Below are 13,933 nucleotides of genomic sequence, written 5' to 3' on the forward strand. Positions count from 1 at the left end.
CCTACTTTACTGCCTTTTAGACACCTAGCCATGAAGACTCAGGCTTTTAACTACAGGGGATTATGTTCTAGTCTTGGAAATGTTTAATGGAATTTTTTATGCTACTTGATATTTGTCATCTACTGGTTTTTATGCCCATGACTTGGTTTTAATGTAGTTAACTCAATTTTCTTATGATTTTAAGGCACTGTTTAGCCACCTTGAACATATCTCAGGAGAGGCAGCATACACATACTCTACACAAACAATGCCCAGAAAAGCAGGTTCCTTTCTCAAGCAACTAGGCCATGGCAGGAAGATGTGAATTTTCTGCATTGTGAAGGAGGTTAGTCTAGATGATCATGGCGATTCTTTCCAGCTCTATGTTTCTAAGACTAACTGGACCAATCCTGTGGATGTAAGAAGGATGTCTGCCTTTAGGGAATTCAGTGAGCTGATCAAGGAGATCAGTTTGCGTCTTTTCAGTGCAAGAATGAAATGTATTTTCTGTTTTACTCCAGAAAAAAAACCCATTCTGTGCTTCCCATCTGGAAAATGCTGGCCTATTATCTTGACTGTCCAGAGAGAGCCTGGAAGCTCCTCCCAGGACCACCCCACCCCACCCCTCCTGTATTCTCTCTGACAGGCTACAAATCTTCTGCCTCCTCCCCTCCCATTCACCAGTCTGATGATTTACTTATACAGCCTTGCTGGCATACCTGACACCTCCCAGAGCCACACAAGCAAAAGAGACAGATCCCTGACTGGAGGAGCATATAAATGAATGTGAGATTATACAGGGAGGCAAGCAAGGGATAGAGGTGTCAGCGCAGCTTCACAGATCCCATCTGGGGGTGCCGACGAAGGGGTGGCATACAGAAAAGGTGGACATTGTAGTAGGATTTCAAGGGAGGTGGTGGGGTAGCACAGAGATGACCTTGGAACAATCTGGCATAAGCAGCAGCATGGGAGAAAGATGTGGACCCCCCCCGCCCCCAGTATGGCTTTCTGCGCCTTCCTCATCAAGGTCAGAGTCCAGAGTGACTGTCCCCTCCTGGGGCATGTTCTCCAGCCTTCGGGTGACGGTTGGCCCTCAGAAATGTGGGAAGAGAGGAGTTCCAGCTCTCGCTCCCTGTGTTATTGGCTCTCCCACCTGCAACATGGGAGATGCACCACCTTTCCTCCTTGGTCTCACCTAGTCCATCTTTTTAAAGACTCTGCCAAGAGTGAGCTCCCCTCTGGGCTCCTCCTACCACCCTCTCACAGTGGCCACTCCTGCCAGAAAGCTGAAGGTGGGGGCCAACTGGGCATCTGCCCTGCTCCCTCTCCCCAATAAGGCCTTACTGGCTTTGAGTTGGCAGCGGCCATTCCTGCATGGCCTGCCCTGTTCCTCACTGGGGCCCTGCCTCCCTCCAGTGCGTCTCTTCTGATGCTGCACACCGTTTGCTTTCCCGTGAGCCGCAGCAGCACAACCCCAGTGTTCTGCTCCTCCTCCCTCCCTGCTGTTGGAGGGACATCAGGGCCAGGGGGATCTCTGGCAGCAGCTGAATTGGCCTGGCTGCCAATCATTCTTATGTCTCTTCCTGCATCTGTGTTCTCCCAGGCTGTGCCGGTAAGCATGAAGGTGAGGGCAGCATTTCTCCACAATAGTGTGGTGGTTATGGTTAGAAGGTCAGACTAGGATCTGGGAGAACAGGTCTGAATCCCTGTTCTGCTATGGAATCTTGCTGGGTGACCTTGGGCCAGTCGCACACACAGCCTAACCCACATGGTTGTTGTGAGTATAAAATAGAGGAGAGGAGAATTACACAAGACACTGTGGGTCCTCACTGGGGAGAAAGGCAGGGTATAAATGAAACACACAAACAAATCTTCTGTGCCTGAGTTTGGTCTACTATATTATACTGCAGGGGACACTGTAACAATTCCTTTTGGCAGCTGAGCACATGGACATGTCTGGCCACAAGCACTTCCATGCCTCAGCTAGGGTTGAAAGAAGTATGGCCCTTTCTTGAGGATGCACCTTTCAGGGCTGGAGTCCACATGTCTTTCTATCACCATCTGGGCTGGCAGAAAGTAGCTAGTAGACCCCTGGCCAGTTTTAGATAGACCACCGAGCACCCACTGGATGTTGGAATGCTTGCAATGAATGTTGGACTTTGTGGACCTTTGTCTGATCCTGGAAGACACTTCTCATGTCCTTAAGCAAGAGTGCTGAGTCGGGATCACTTAACATACCCTCCTCAACCACCAATTAATGCTCCCAGTTGGACTCCGGTTGAGTCTTTACCTAGCACACCACCTAACATCGATCTCCATCTCTGCTTCTATATGGACCATCTAATCTAATTCAATCTGCAACATCTCCTGTATACCAATTTAAAACTGCTACACTTTGAGCTTTTCCATTGTGCCTAGAAATACTTTTCCTTCCCACCATCTTTATTTCTCCATCTTGTCTGATGAAGAGCATTGGGGAATGCAAAATCTCGCATGCTACTTTATGACAATTTCCAATAAAAGAAGTTCCAATAAAAAGGAGCTGCACTGCTGCTAGGCTTAGTTGTGATGGGACCACAGGGGTTCGAGTAGAACCAAAAGGAAATCATGCAAAGCTGAAGTTACCTCCTACCATCCCCACCGCTGCTTAAGTGACTGGCCAGAAGATTGACTTTGAAATAATAAGGTTTCCTCTCATAGCAATCCTGATTAATAGGATTGACCTAACCTTAAGAGGCTTTAACTGATCTGCATTTCAGAAAAAAATAAACCCAGTTTCCCAAAGGAGGGGAAGGGAGCAGGGAGCCTTCTGTGCTCGGCTGGCAACAAGGTGGGTCTACAAGCACATCTGCAACAAGAAATGTTCAGCTGCTGCCTCTCCGCCTCATTCCCAGGTTCAACTGAAATAAAATACCATACTTATTAGAAAGGAAGATGACCCTGAATTTAAGACCCCCTTAAAAATATTTATTGGACAATTATTATTGGGCAAAACTGTAACTTGTATGGAAATGTCAGACAACCCCTTCTCTTTTATTTTTTTGGTATGGCACACCTAGGGAAAAATAATCTTGCATCTGATCATCAGCTTTCTCAATGAAACTAGTGAGGCAGGCCGAGGCAGGCCAGTAGCTACTCCTACCCCTCCCCAAGGCAACAATTCAGAGGCTGAGTCTCTTGGGACAGCCATTCCCGAACCATGTGCTGCCAGAGGCCTGAGAACGAGCTGCAAGAAAAACGGAGTAAGACATCTACGAGAAAAAAATACTAATTCATGGAGGAAGCTGACCACTGCATCTCTGTGAGAGTTACTGCACGCACCTGGAGTAAGCGATACTGCTGTCTCTGATCTCACATTGGATGCTACTAAATCATTTAGTCAACACCAATACAGAGAGGTGGTAGAACCACTCATCTTCGGAGGAGGGTAATCCATCTCTCTGTTATTCCGCTCCTCCTCCTCCTCAAGATGTACCTTTGTTCTGGGGTGGCTCATGCAGCTCAGAGACGGCACCCCCAATAGCAGGCAACTCTCCCTTTTAAATACTCTATAAGTAGATCAGGGACAGAGAAAAGAAAGCCCTTCTTCAAACAATGCAAAATTAACTTATGGAACCTGGATTCCTTAAGTTATAAAGCAGTCCCACAAGACTTGATGATGATTTTGAAAGGATTTTTTGAAAGGCATTAGACAAATCCATGAACGGAACATAGCATAGGCTTATCCAGCTATTAGCCATAGTCGCGAAATGGAGCTTCCATATTCAGAGGCAGGATATCTTGTAATGCCAGCTGCTGGGGACAAACACCAAGGGCGGAGGATGCTGTCTGCATACCCCACGTGTGAGCATATGAGTGGCCACTGCTGGAAACAGGAAAAGTCAGACCAGAGGGAGCAGGATGATTTGATCCAGCACGACAGTGCTAACACCTGAGCAGAGCCCATCACTTGTGGCTGAGAAATAGCTAGCAAAAGAGGACACAAAGATGCATGGAGCCTCCCAAGCTCCTCAAGGACAGAGGCTGCTCCAACGGCGCTCTTGTGTGAAGCAGCATTACTGCTCCTTGAATACAAATCACCGATAAGAAGCAAAATGGCTCTTCCAGGAATGTTCAGAACAGGCTCCTTGTGGTACAAGACAACAGAGGGACACACATGCGGGAATGCACAAACACACACACGCGCACGGAGCTGCCACTCACTATATCGGTATCCTCTTCAAACAACGTAATTACTGCCAGGAGGAGGGGAGAGCTCGTTTGCCTGCCTGTGTGGATGTGTGCATGCTCGTAAAATTGATTAAAGTCATAATTAGCTGGACTAACGGCTCTTATAAAATATATTATCAGATCGCTTGTCTCTTAGGGTGAATTGGTGGGGGAGAGGAACCACACGGCAGCTGCAGGGCTAGTTAAACAGGCAGCTTTTGAGATCTGAATGGCAAAGCAACCAACTTGCTGACAAGTCCCTGTCTGGCGGTGCATGTGTGTATTGTTGCTTTACATATTTATGAAAACATTTATATTCCTCCTTTCCTTGACTCAAGATGGCTAAACATCTCAGCCAGTAAATGACATCCCCTCCCCCCGTATCGCTGGCACCTATTTCTGGGGATCCCAAAATGGGCTCAGAGAGCTGCTGTGGATCATGCATACTCTGCAAGCTAGCACAAAGCCAGGACGGTGCAGCATGTTTGGCAACAGGCGTGAAACCTAGGTGGATGCGAAATAGCTGCAAAGGAGCAGATGCCATTGAAAGAGGAAACGTACACACAGAGGCACATGGGCACATATGCTGAACCCTGCCCAACCTGTGGCTTTTCCCTTGTGACCTCCTCCCCTCTGTTTTTCTTCTCTAAATAAGGAGTGCAGAATAGAACCTCAGCAAGCTTTGTAAAGAAGCACGTGGGAAGCTGAATCATCACCATCCACCGCTGCTTCTCTTCTGCCAGTTATCACACACACCCGTTTTCTCTAGCTGTCTGACAGCCTTGCTACCAACTGCACAATTCTAGCTCTGCAACTGCGCTGTGACCCAGGAACACACTGGGTTGAATCCCATCAAGGCCACAAACTTGACAGGTGGTCTCAGCAAGTCAGTGTCCTCCTAGCCTTGGCCTTGTAATAAAAGATAAATTGTACTGACCTACCTGATGCGTTGGTTGCAAGGATAACTGGATCAAGTGTATGGAAGGCTTTGTGCACAGGGATCCTTCAGCAAACACCTCCGACTGTAAGCTGCCTCCCCCAAAAGATTGCAAATGGACTATCCGCTGGGATTGCTTGTATCATTGAGCCAGACTTGGCTCTGCAAAACTCAGGGCGCACCATGACAGCTAAGGCTTTGCTCCCACATGCAGAACACGCCTCCAAAGGTATGTGTCCAAGTCAGAGATCTGGCTGGTTGTCAGGCTAGTAGTCAGGCCACCTGTCTCCCTTTTCACTGGTGGTGGAGAATCCCCTCAAGTCATAGCTGACTTATGGTGACCCCTGGTTTTCATGGCAAGAGACTAACAGAGGTAGTTTGCCATCGCCTGCCTCCAGGGCTTTTTTTCTGGGAAAAGAGGTGGTGGAACTCAGTGGGTTGCCCTTGGAGAAAATGGTCACATGGCTGGTGGCCCCGCCCCCTGATTTTCAGACAGAGGGGAGTTGAGATTGCCCTTCGTGCTGCTCGACGGCACGGAGGGCAATCTAAACTCCCCTCTGTCTGGAGATCAGGGGGCGGGGCCACCAGCCATGTGACCATTTTCAAGAGGTTCCGGAACTCCGTTCCACCACGTTCCTGCTGAAAAAAAGCCCAGCCTGCCTCTACAACCTTGGTCTTCACTGGAGGCAGTTAACTGCCAGCTAGCATTTCAAATTGGAGAGGAATGGGATTCGAGAAGGCACCGATTCCAGGCTAGTGGAATCCTTGACATTGCCACTTTGAGAAAATAAATACCTAAACACCATCTCAACTGAATCTGTTCAATGTCTAAATTACAGCAAGCGAAATATTCTACAAGGAGCAGAGGGCCTTGAACTGCAGATTCTGGTGGCAGAGACTGGGCACCTTATACCACTGTGGCACCTTGCAAGGAGGGGGAACTGCACGGTAGTGCTGTCATCACCAGAGATGGCCACAGGTTGGTACTACAGCTACCAGCTACCCAGTGACACAAGCAGCCTGACTCTGCCTTGGCTTGTTATTCTGAGCAACTTGTTACTAAGGGACTGAATGAGCAGCTCCCAGGGCTGCCCATCTCTGCTGTGTGGTGCACTTAGCCTTACCAGCTGCAACCTGTTCCAGTAACTGGGTCGATGGCTGTGCACACACTTGATAACTCTCCAGATGACAGCTCCCTCCCTCTCTTCTCTCCTCTTCCACACCTCTCCCTGATACTTCAATACACAATATAACCCTCTTGATCTCTAGGGCTAAACACAGACCAGGAAGGTCAGCTTACACTACGCAGTCAAATCCTGAGCATGCAAAGGAACTGCCTACCAAGACTTTCTGACAAAAATGTCATTTCATTGCATTTTGCAGAATATGCCACCCCTTTTAGGCCCCACAAGAATGTTGCCCTGTCCCCCAAGACGAGGATTGTGGAGACTCAGTTTTAAAAAATCTCCACTGAGCTATGAAACTTGCAGTGTGGTCCTTGAATCAGTTTCTCTTGGCCACCCTAGACTACATCACAAAGCTGTTGTGAGCGTAAAACTGAGGAAGGCAGAGTCACACATGCACTCCAAGCTCTCTGAAGTAAGGAAGGGTGGGATACTTTATGGAGTACAACTAAGAAATGAAAACAGAAATCACATGAACATCTGCTTAAGTTTAAACAGTTCTGGCATGCTTTGATTCATTCCAGATTTGGATCTCCCTGAAGATCTTTTGAATTAAGGCAGGTTTCCAAATAACCACTTCCTTGATGGCCACGGAGGAACAAATACTTCTTTCCAAGTAACCAGCAGGCAAGCTAATAAACTTGGTTTCTTATGGGCCACAAATGACAATATTGTGAGCTACTTATTTTTGTAGATGCTAGCCTGACCAAACAGCTCCAAGTTGACCCAATGTATCTACCCTATCAGTATAGGTAAACTGATCTGGATTCAAAGCAGCACTCAATGAAGTTGATGTACAACAGATTCATGAAAGATCCGGCAGATGAAAGGAAACACTACTTTACTCAAGGAGTAATAAAAATGTCAGGAAATGTAGTGATAACCGTGAGCCTTGATAGCTTTAAAAGGGCATTGGACAAATTAATGGAGGAGGGATCTATCAATGATGACTCGCCATCATGACTAAGAGGAAACTCATATTCAGTGGCTGTGAACCTCTGAAATCCTTGGCTCCTATGCCACGTTTCCTAGTCCTCCAGGACAAGTAGTTGCCTACTGTGTGGAACAGGGTGAAGGACTAGATGGACCACTGGTCTGATCCAGCAGGGCTCTTACGTTTTTACACAGCTGTAGGGGTTAGTCTGACTCATGTTCCAAACCCAAAAGGCAACCTTAGAACTATCAATGTGGCCAGCTGGGTTTGTCAAAGTCTAAGGGAAACAAGCGAGATTTACCTTGGCCTTCCCAGTGCTTTGTAGGATGTGGACCAAAGCGGAGGCCATCTCTTCCTTGTTCTTCACACTCAACACTGGTTCCAGGACTGAGCAGAGAGCCAGGTAGTTGTTGGTGATGTATTCTGCAAACTCCTTGTACATCTCCATGGGAAGGATGCTCATGCTTTGGTAGCGTGACTTGATGCGGATCATGGGCCCCCCAGATTTGCCCTTGCTGGGGTTGGGTGTGACCACGGGGTACCATTTCTCAACAAACTGCCGCCCTGTGACAGAGCCTGCTGGGATATTGACCAGTCCAATGAAGTTTGTCTTGTCTTTCTTCTTCTTCTTGTCTGTCTCTTTGTACAAATGGATAGTGATGCTTCGGAGTGACGGGAGGTTGTTGAACTCAAAGTGCTCCCCCCAAAAGACATTGTCCGTTTTCAACTTGCATGTTGTCCGTGCATAGAGAACCTCATCCAAGCACAGTTCACACAAGTACTTCTTCTTGGCTGGTACGTCTTTCGCTTCAATAATCCATAACTTGAGCATGTTCTCGACTCGCCTGCTATTGTCCTACAAAAGAAACATACACAAAAAAACAAAAGGTCAAGGAAGAGGAGGAAGCAATTACACACAGCAAAAATGGAGGAACAGCTTAATTGTTGGAATCCTTTAGAACAGAACCAATTCTTAATTATGTTTTTACTTTAAGGAAATTACCAGCTCACAGGAATTTGCATAATAACCCCTGCTTATGTTCATTTTGCAAATATCACGGTGCTTTCTCGTCTCGCCAGCAGGAATTAGAAGAAAAAGACGCTGATAACACATACACACAAAATCCTCCACTTTAAAAATGGCACTAGGAACAGGAAAGGCTGTGGGGATAGTTGTTCTTGTGTGTAGCAGAAATGCAGCCAGCTCTGGGGCAGAAATACAGTGCAAAATCACACATTATTCCCACTGGAAAAGGAATGGTGATGCTTATAGAAGCGGAAGTCTCACATACTTCAGATGAGGGGCAGTGGCTCAGCAGTTGAAACCTACTTTGTATGCAGAATATCTCCAGTTCACTCTCTAGGTGAAGGATTTCAGGGAGAGATTTCTCTACCTGAGACCCTGGAGAACTGCTGCTAGTCAGAGCAGACAATACAGAGCTAGACGAATCAATGGTTGGACTTATTCTGAGGCAGTTTCATCTGTAAGATATGTGAGAGCCAATACGGTGGCAAGGGTAGAGAAGACTTCCTGTTCAACAGGAAGTTGCTGCAAGGTTTAGTGTTCCAGTTACCATCCAATACCCTGTGTAGAAAACAAATGTGTTTGAAAGTTCACTTACAGATTGCTTTCAGATGTTTTTTCCCCACAGAACTGAAAGCATTGCCTTTGCATCTAATTCGGTCACCTCACTGCCCCCCTTCTCCAACAGCTTGTGTAAATTTTGGAAACCAACACAAAAAGCTGCAAAACCAGCTGTCCTTGAACAAATGTGCAAAGAGAATCTGCACCACGAACAGCAATCCCTTTTTTGATCTGACCGGGTGAAAAAGATCCATCTTCAGCCTATTTCTTCAATTAAATCAATGTATTGTAAAACTGATACCCTTGCATTTCCCTCCTCCTAGGGGTCTCAAGGCTGCATCTCAGGAAAATCCAAGGAATACAATGTTTCACAGGAAGAAAACAGAATATGCCTGTCACTCGTAATGGCTGCATGGTTAATGGTACAGGCTTTAGAAACCAGCAGCCTCAAGCAGTCCAGGAAGGTGGTCACAGAACCCGTTACCTTGTTGGGATGCACAGCTCTCCGCAGGTTCTCCATCCACTTGTCCCGTTCTGCAGCAGATCGGCATGAGAAGCATTTGCTACCTGATGCAGTTGTCACCTGGAAGAGAAGGGAACAGAAATCATTTCCAACAGGCAGGGCCAGCCCTATGGTTTCTGGAGCCCAGCACAAGAAATGGGAGCCTTCTGGTGAGAACAGAAGTGGATCAGAACCTAGTCTCTTATTGCAGCATTCGGTTTGACAGCGGCCAACCAGATATACTGGGAAGGTCACAAGAAGGGAAAAGGTTGCCTGTTTACAACATTTGGAGGTATACTGCCTCTGGATATGGAGGTTTTATTCCTGTCCATAGGGGACAGCAATCCATCATGCTTGCAGCACTCCAGAAGCATTGGACTGGAAACAGCAGAGCTTTTTTTTCAGGGGGAACACGGGGGAACGGAGTTCCGGAACCTCCTGAAAATGGTCACATGGTTGGTGGCCCCGCCCCCTGATCTCCAGACAGAGGGGAGTTGAGATTGCCCTCCGCGCCGCCAAGCGGCACGGAGGGCAATCTAAACTCCCCTCTGTCTGGACATCGGGGGCAGGGCCACCAGCCATGTGACCATTTTCACCAAGGGCAACCCACTGAGTTCCACCACCTCTTTTCCCAGAAAAAAAGCCCTGGGAAACAGAATATTTCAACAATCCAACACCTGACCTGATCCAGCAAGGCCAAAATCTCGAAAGCAGGAGGAGGACATCCATGCTGGTTGGAGGACACCGAGGAAAGAAAAGGAGGAAAGAATTGTGGCTGCTGGTTGCTACATTCCAATCAACAGCACCCAAGAGAGCTTATAGAGATTTCATGGTGAGAACACACACACACACTTCACAAACGAAGCATGGTGCTTTCCACTGTGCATACATCCAATTATTTCGCCCTGCTGCAGGGTCGTATAATTCAAAAGGCTGACTAGGCTTCAGCCTAGGGGCCCCGCAGGGACTAGGGGCCCAGCATTTTTGTTGAGGCACACCCCAATATAAATTACAATTGATTCTCTTATATAACCTCTATTAATAAGATAATTAACTGCATTCTTATTGAAGTGAAACAAATTGTCTCTTATATTAAAACAATTATCTATAAATTATATACTTTAATAAATAATTAAAAAATTATTTACTTCAAAATATTACAGTATTGAACAATTATAACCCCCAAAAGTGCTTTCCTGAAGAGTTCTACTCAGGCAATAAAAATATAAAATAAATTGTAAATAGAATTCTTCAGGAGACCCTCAAAATGGATATAGGGCTATGTACTGCAGTCTAGTACCTACCGAACCAGGGTCAGGTTGTCAGCTGTAGTGGGGTGAAAGATTGAAGTGCCGGGGGGGGGGGGGTGTCCCAAAATACCTGAAAGACTAGGGGCCTGGCCATGGGTTAATACATCCCTGCCCTGCTGTCACCTCTGCTCAGGGATGTTTTGCTTGGTCACCATCATGTTTTGCTCAAAGCCATCCTATTTGTGCCCCCTTCCTCCACTAGAAGCAGCCTGTTCCCACCTGTATAAGGATGTCCAGGCCACAAAGCAACAGGCATTGCCATGAAGAACAACTGACAGAAAGGTGTGGGTTTGGCCTGCCCGGGGCAGTCTCAAATGAGGAACTGAGCAACAGACCTGCTGCCTAAGCCACACTGTGAAAAGCCACAGCCCCACAAGGAAGCCAACTTTCCTCCTCTACTGCTAGCTTACAAGTGAAAATGGGGACTGTGGTAATAGAAAGCACTAATAGGACAATTTTGGGAACTAACTTTTGTTTGCCTCACCACCTTATGTTTTTGCCTTGGTTAGCCACCTTAGCTCAAGAGACTCTACAGAGCAGGGCTCAAGGCCCAAACAGACAGAGATATGACCATCCCTCTCTCCTGATCCTACTGGGGTTGGGGGCTTGAAGCTCCTTCAATACAGAGCCAAAATGCAGCAAAGGAGCTCTGAGGAAGCTTGTCTCTTTTCCACTTCCTTTGTGTTTTTAAGCGCCCCCCCCCCCCATGGTTCATTTTCCTTCAGTACAGCTGAACCTAAAGATAGGTTCTTTGCAAGATCTATATTACTTTTAGATATTTATATCCTGTTGGGGACCTAAAGTGGCTTGTAAGATCCTTTCCCCTTTCTTCATTTTATATGCACCATCACCACACTGTGGGAGACAGATTAAGTGGAGAGACAGCGACCATTCTGCCAGTTTCTATGATCGCGTGGAAACCTGAACCCGAGTCTCCCAGATTCTAGTCCAATACTTTGTTGCTCCACGCTGGATCTCAACTCATCCAGCACTCAGGAACAGCTGCCTCGTCTTTCCAGCAGACTCCAGGGAGGATTTGACAGCTGGCTCTGAGCTGGCACTTAGCTGAGCCCCTGTCTAATGCGGGCCACACATAGTCTTCTCCTGAAATAATGGAGCCATTTCCCTCTACACTGCACATGAAAGGGTCTTGGCAGCACCCGCTGGGCTCTCCAATCCATTAGGTGCCACCTGCAGTTCTGCCAGATGGAAGGTCATGTGCTGCCTGCGTCAACTGCAACCTTTGCCCACACCCCCCAGGCACAGAGTTTTCAGCAAACACAAGTCACAGAAGAAGACACTCATTTTGATATAAGCCCACTGCAGATGTGCATCTTCCACTCCTCTGTAGCAAACCCCTACAGCATGCAGAAGACGTTCAAAGGGGCTGTTTCCTCACTTGGATCCTATGCTTAGTTTTAATCTCAGCCTCCCTCTTGCCCTAAATACCTTTCCAGATTAATCATCATAAACTGACGCTCCTGGGGAGCCACACCAGCATCTTGGCCTTCATCTGAGCAACGTGCAGCCTCGTGCTCTTCTTGCCTGGCTCTCCCTCAGTATTCCATGGGCCGCTCACCTGAACAGCGTGCCTCTGAGGTAACCCATGGAATTTCACTCTTCCTATGAACGTTTTGGCGGGATCGTTTTGGCGGGATGGCTTGCCTTCTTTAATCTCATGAAAACGACTTTGAATTTTATTTTATTTTTACTTAAAGGCACTCTAGAAATTTAGCAAGCCATCATTAGTAGTCCAGGCTTGCCTGGGCAAATGGCTTGAATGGAGCAGCTCACTAATTTCCACCAGTATCTTTGGACAGATTCGGCTGTACTACTAAGATGGGACTTACATTCATGCCCTCATCTCCGTCTGAGGCAATTTTAAGACAAAGGACTGCTCACGGCTTAATTGCCTCATGGAGGGGGAGAAGAACTCCTGAGTGCTACAGAAAGGTGTAATGTCTGCAGAGCAGTGGGGTACTCGGGAAGTGCCCTCACTGATCTCAGTCCAAACATATGGGGGGTGGGGCAAGACTGATAGCCAAGCAAGCATTTGATTTGCTGGATTACATGCCTGTTATTTCAACTGCAAGGCCAGGAGTAAATTGAGCTCAGGTGGGATCTCAGAGACTTGTTAGGAACTCACATTTTATATTATGACTACCTTCATCCCAATACAGGTGGAATGAAATACCCACAGAGGCAGCATGGGGGGAGGGGGCTGGGGGCCCTTTACCAGTCTTGGGAACTTGACAAAACACCTGACCTCCTCACTCACTGACTCCAGTCCTGCAGCCCCATAAATGGAAAATGCTGTACTCAAAACCAATTTTTTTAACAACATGCGTGTAGGGGGACCGTATTAATTTACCAGGGTAAAATTCAATTAGTAGAAAAAAAATCATTAGTTTCTCAAATTTAACTCATTTTCACTCATTATCCACATTGCATGGCTGGGTGGCTCCCTCTGTCAGGCAAAATTATCCTGCAATTTTAGCTGCTGAAAAAAACACAGCTCCTGCTGTGCTAGGTACTCAGGAGGGACGGGTGCTGCGGCTGCAAGCCGACCTACTTATTAGTATGCAGGGTCCAAATTCTCCAAAGGACATCAGAGACGGAGCGGGGGGGGGGGGAGAAGCCTGGGTGCTGGGCAAAGCCATGATGTCATGCTCAGTTCCATCAGAAAAAGGTGGCAGGAGGCCAAAAGGAATGGGGCGAGGCTGGCTTTGTGGAAGGGAGCCCTGTGCTGCAGACAGGCGTATGGACACAAGAAGCTGCCTTATACTGAATTGGGCCACAGGTCCCAAGGCCAGTACTGTCTACTTAGACTGGCAGCAGCTCTCCGGGGTCTCTGGCAGAAATCTTCCACATTACCTCTTACCCAAGTCTTTAAAGTGGAGAGGCAAGGATTGAACCTGGGACCTTCTGCATGCACACCAAGTGCTCTATCACACCAACTTGTATGGACTTTCCTAGAACAAATGGTATGAGTCAAAGGGGACCCATTTCATGCAGAAAAGAGCTGCTATGTGGAAGCCATCTTGAATTGGGAGCAAGAATAGCAGTCAGCTAGGCCACTGCAAAATTCTAGTTTAGATGATTTTTTTAAAAAAAAATTAATCTAGTTATTCAATATATATTTACCCCGATGTATTGTCGAAGGCTTTCACGGCCGGAGAACGATGGTTGTTGGGGGTTTTCCGGGCTGTATTGCCGTGGTCTTGGCATTGTAGTTCCTGACGTTTCGCCAGCAGCTGTGGCTGGCATCTTCAGAGGTGTAGCACCAAAAGACA

At 47.2% G+C, this 13,933-nt stretch overlaps 1 protein-coding gene across 8 annotated transcripts in view; it reads right to left on the minus strand.

Moving 5' to 3' along the window:
* The window catches only part of DAB2IP (DAB2 interacting protein), a 262,662-nt gene that overhangs the window by 28,077 nt on the left and 220,652 nt on the right, over positions 1-13,933 (minus strand). For all 8 annotated transcript variants that reach the window (XM_054997156.1, XM_054997154.1, XM_054997157.1 and 5 more), the window contains 2 exons: positions 9,313-9,411; positions 7,545-8,099 (listed from right to left, as the gene is read on the minus strand). In XM_054997156.1, the coding sequence (XP_054853131.1) occupies positions 7,545-8,099; positions 9,313-9,411 (654 nt within the window). The remainder of the gene's footprint in view (positions 1-7,544; positions 8,100-9,312; positions 9,412-13,933) is intronic.

This window comes from Eublepharis macularius, chromosome 14, assembly GCF_028583425.1.
Source record: "Eublepharis macularius isolate TG4126 chromosome 14, MPM_Emac_v1.0, whole genome shotgun sequence".
Classification (NCBI taxonomy): domain Eukaryota; kingdom Metazoa; phylum Chordata; class Lepidosauria; order Squamata; family Eublepharidae; genus Eublepharis; species Eublepharis macularius.